The sequence below is a fragment of the Cardiocondyla obscurior genome, linkage group LG03, assembly GCF_019399895.1.
Source record: "Cardiocondyla obscurior isolate alpha-2009 linkage group LG03, Cobs3.1, whole genome shotgun sequence".
Lineage (NCBI taxonomy): Eukaryota > Metazoa > Arthropoda > Insecta > Hymenoptera > Formicidae > Cardiocondyla > Cardiocondyla obscurior.
The window spans coordinates 6996710-6999106 of record NC_091866.1 but is presented as its reverse complement, the minus strand read 5'-3'; the positions used below and the strand labels follow the sequence as shown (position 1 = coordinate 6999106).

Genomic DNA, 2397 nt, shown 5'->3' with positions numbered 1-2397 from the left:
CGAATGCCGTATTTCTTTAATCGATCAAAAACTTGCTGAAGATGTTCTTTGTGTTCTTTCTTGTCCATTGATGCTATTAGAATATCATCAATATAGGCGTGGCAAAAGTCTAAACCCCTAAGTACTTCATCGATATGCCTTTGAAAAGTTTGTGCTGCATTTCTAAGGCCAAATGGCATAAATTTGTATTCATACAATCCGAATGGAGTCGTAATTGCTGTTTTTGGAACATCCTCTGGTGTTATTGGAATTTGATTATACGCCTTCTCCAGATCCAAAGTTGAAAATATCTTCTTCCCATTCAAAGTTTGTGCAAAATCTTCAATATGTGGAATTGGATATCTGTCTGGAACTGTCCGATCATTCAACCTCCTGTAGTCTCCGCAAGGTCGCCATTTATTCTCTTTCTTAGGCACCATATGCAAAGGTGCTGCCCATGCGCTCTGTGAAGGTTGAATAATTCCCTCTTCCAGCAGTTGCTTGAATTCTTCCTTGGCCGCTTTTAACTTCTCCATCGCAAGTCGCCTCGGTCTACAATATTCTGGTTGCCCTGGAGTTATCTGAATATGATGCTGAACCAACGGTCTCTCTTTCGCTCTTGGTCTTGTTCCTACTAACTCAGGATAGTCCTTGAGTATTTTGTGATACTCATCGTCTTCCTTTATTGCCTTTATCGATATCATTGCAATCGCTTTAGTGTCGCCTTTCGCTCTCCAACCAGTTCGTCCATCAATGAGACACGCTTTCCTGATATCCGGAAGGAGATGATAATAAGCCAAAAAGTCTGATCCGATTATTGGTGTAGTCACATCTGCCACTACGAATTTCCAAGAAAGAACTCTTCTTAATCCAAAATCTGGTTGAAGATTGATCTCCCCATAAGTATGGATTGCAGTTCCATTCGCTGCGAATAATTCGTAGTCAGTTTTCTTGCTCCTACTGCATCGGCTTCTTGGGAATACGCTTATATCGCTTCCGGTGTCGATCAGAAATCGAATCTTGCTTCTTTTATCTTTGATGAAAAGGCGGCGTGGCTTAAGGCTGTCACCACTGGCCGCCATCAGTGATCGCCTTTCTCGTTTTCCTTTTTGAAGTTACAGGGCTGCTCACATTTTCTGGCTTTTTCTTTAAATCTTTTATGGAAAAAGCATATAGCTTCTCGATCGTTGCTCCTGAACTTGCTTCGATTTCTTCCTCTTGAGAAATCTCTATCTCTGCTTCGGCTTCTCCAATTTAGCTTTGCTGAGAGAGCTGCTACTTGTCTTCTAAGCTTCTCTACAGCTTCCTCCAAGTTATGCTCGTTTTCTTTGAAATTCCTTTTTACTGCTGCTACTGTTGGAAGATTCCCGCTGACTTCCATAATTTTATCAGCTTGCTCAGCAACTTGCTCTAGAGGATCTCCATGCCTTGTTGCTAGAATGACCTGCATCTGGGTTGGGAGACGGCTAATCCAAAGCGTCCTTAAAAGATCGTCTGCCATGTTTAATCCCGCAAGTGATTTAAGATGTCTCAGAAATTGTGTTGGTCTTCTATCGCCTAACTCTTCATGCTCCAACAATTGCCTCAATTTCTGCTCCTGCGACACTGCTAGTCTTTGTATCAGCGTTTTCTTGACGTTCTGATATCTTCCTTCAGCTGGTGGATCTCTGATCAGGTCCTTAATCTCCCTTGTATATTTTGTCTCCAACTGCGAGAGCGTGTATGCGTACTTAGTATTCTCTTGGGTGATTCCGCAAATGGTAAATTGACTCTCTAGTTGTGCAAACCACAACTCCGGTTCATCAGGAATCATTGGTGGCATCCTCATTGCGACTCGGTTAATCTGTGCTGGTTCCGTAGATTCTGTCACCCCTGATGTCCCTGAAGTTGCCATCTCCTCTTCGTCCTCGTCGGGGTCACCAGTTATGGTTGAATCAGTAGTTCTCCAAATGTTTTTCAACATATATTTATTTAATTTTACAATTAATTAACAATATTAACTTTGTGATTCTATAAGCGGCGCCCTTTTGGCTGGGCGCCTATTCAAAATGCCGAAGACCTTAGTCTTGTCGGCGTTCTCTATAGCTCAGGTGTGGTTTTGTAAGTGTGACCAGGATTGGTCCCCACTTGTCGTCTCCGGGGTACTGGATAGGGAAGATCTCAGCTCTCTGCGTTGCTTCGATGATCTCCGCTCCTTCAGTCTGAGTAGCTTTGCTGGTCTCTGCTCTACTAGACTGCGTTGCTTCGAAGATCTCCGCTCCTTCAGTCTGAGTAGCTTTGCTGGTCTCTGCTCTACTGGTCTGCGTTGCTTGGTCGATCTCTACTCCTTTTGTCTGTACCTCTGCTTCCAACTTAGGTGTTTCCGCCTGTACTGCTGCCTCAGCTGTGGATGCCTCGGCTGGACCTTCCTCTAGTTGA

General features: G+C 43.8%; 1 protein-coding gene across 1 annotated transcript; it reads right to left on the bottom strand.

Annotated features, from left to right (window-relative positions):
* Window positions 1-1060: 1060 nt before the first annotated feature.
* On the bottom strand, window positions 1061-1942 carry LOC139113897 (uncharacterized). The gene has a single exon (XM_070675344.1). The coding sequence runs from the start codon at window positions 1940-1942 to the stop codon at window positions 1061-1063; it is 882 nt and encodes a 293-aa protein (XP_070531445.1).
* Between the last annotated feature and the right edge of the window lie 455 nt (window positions 1943-2397).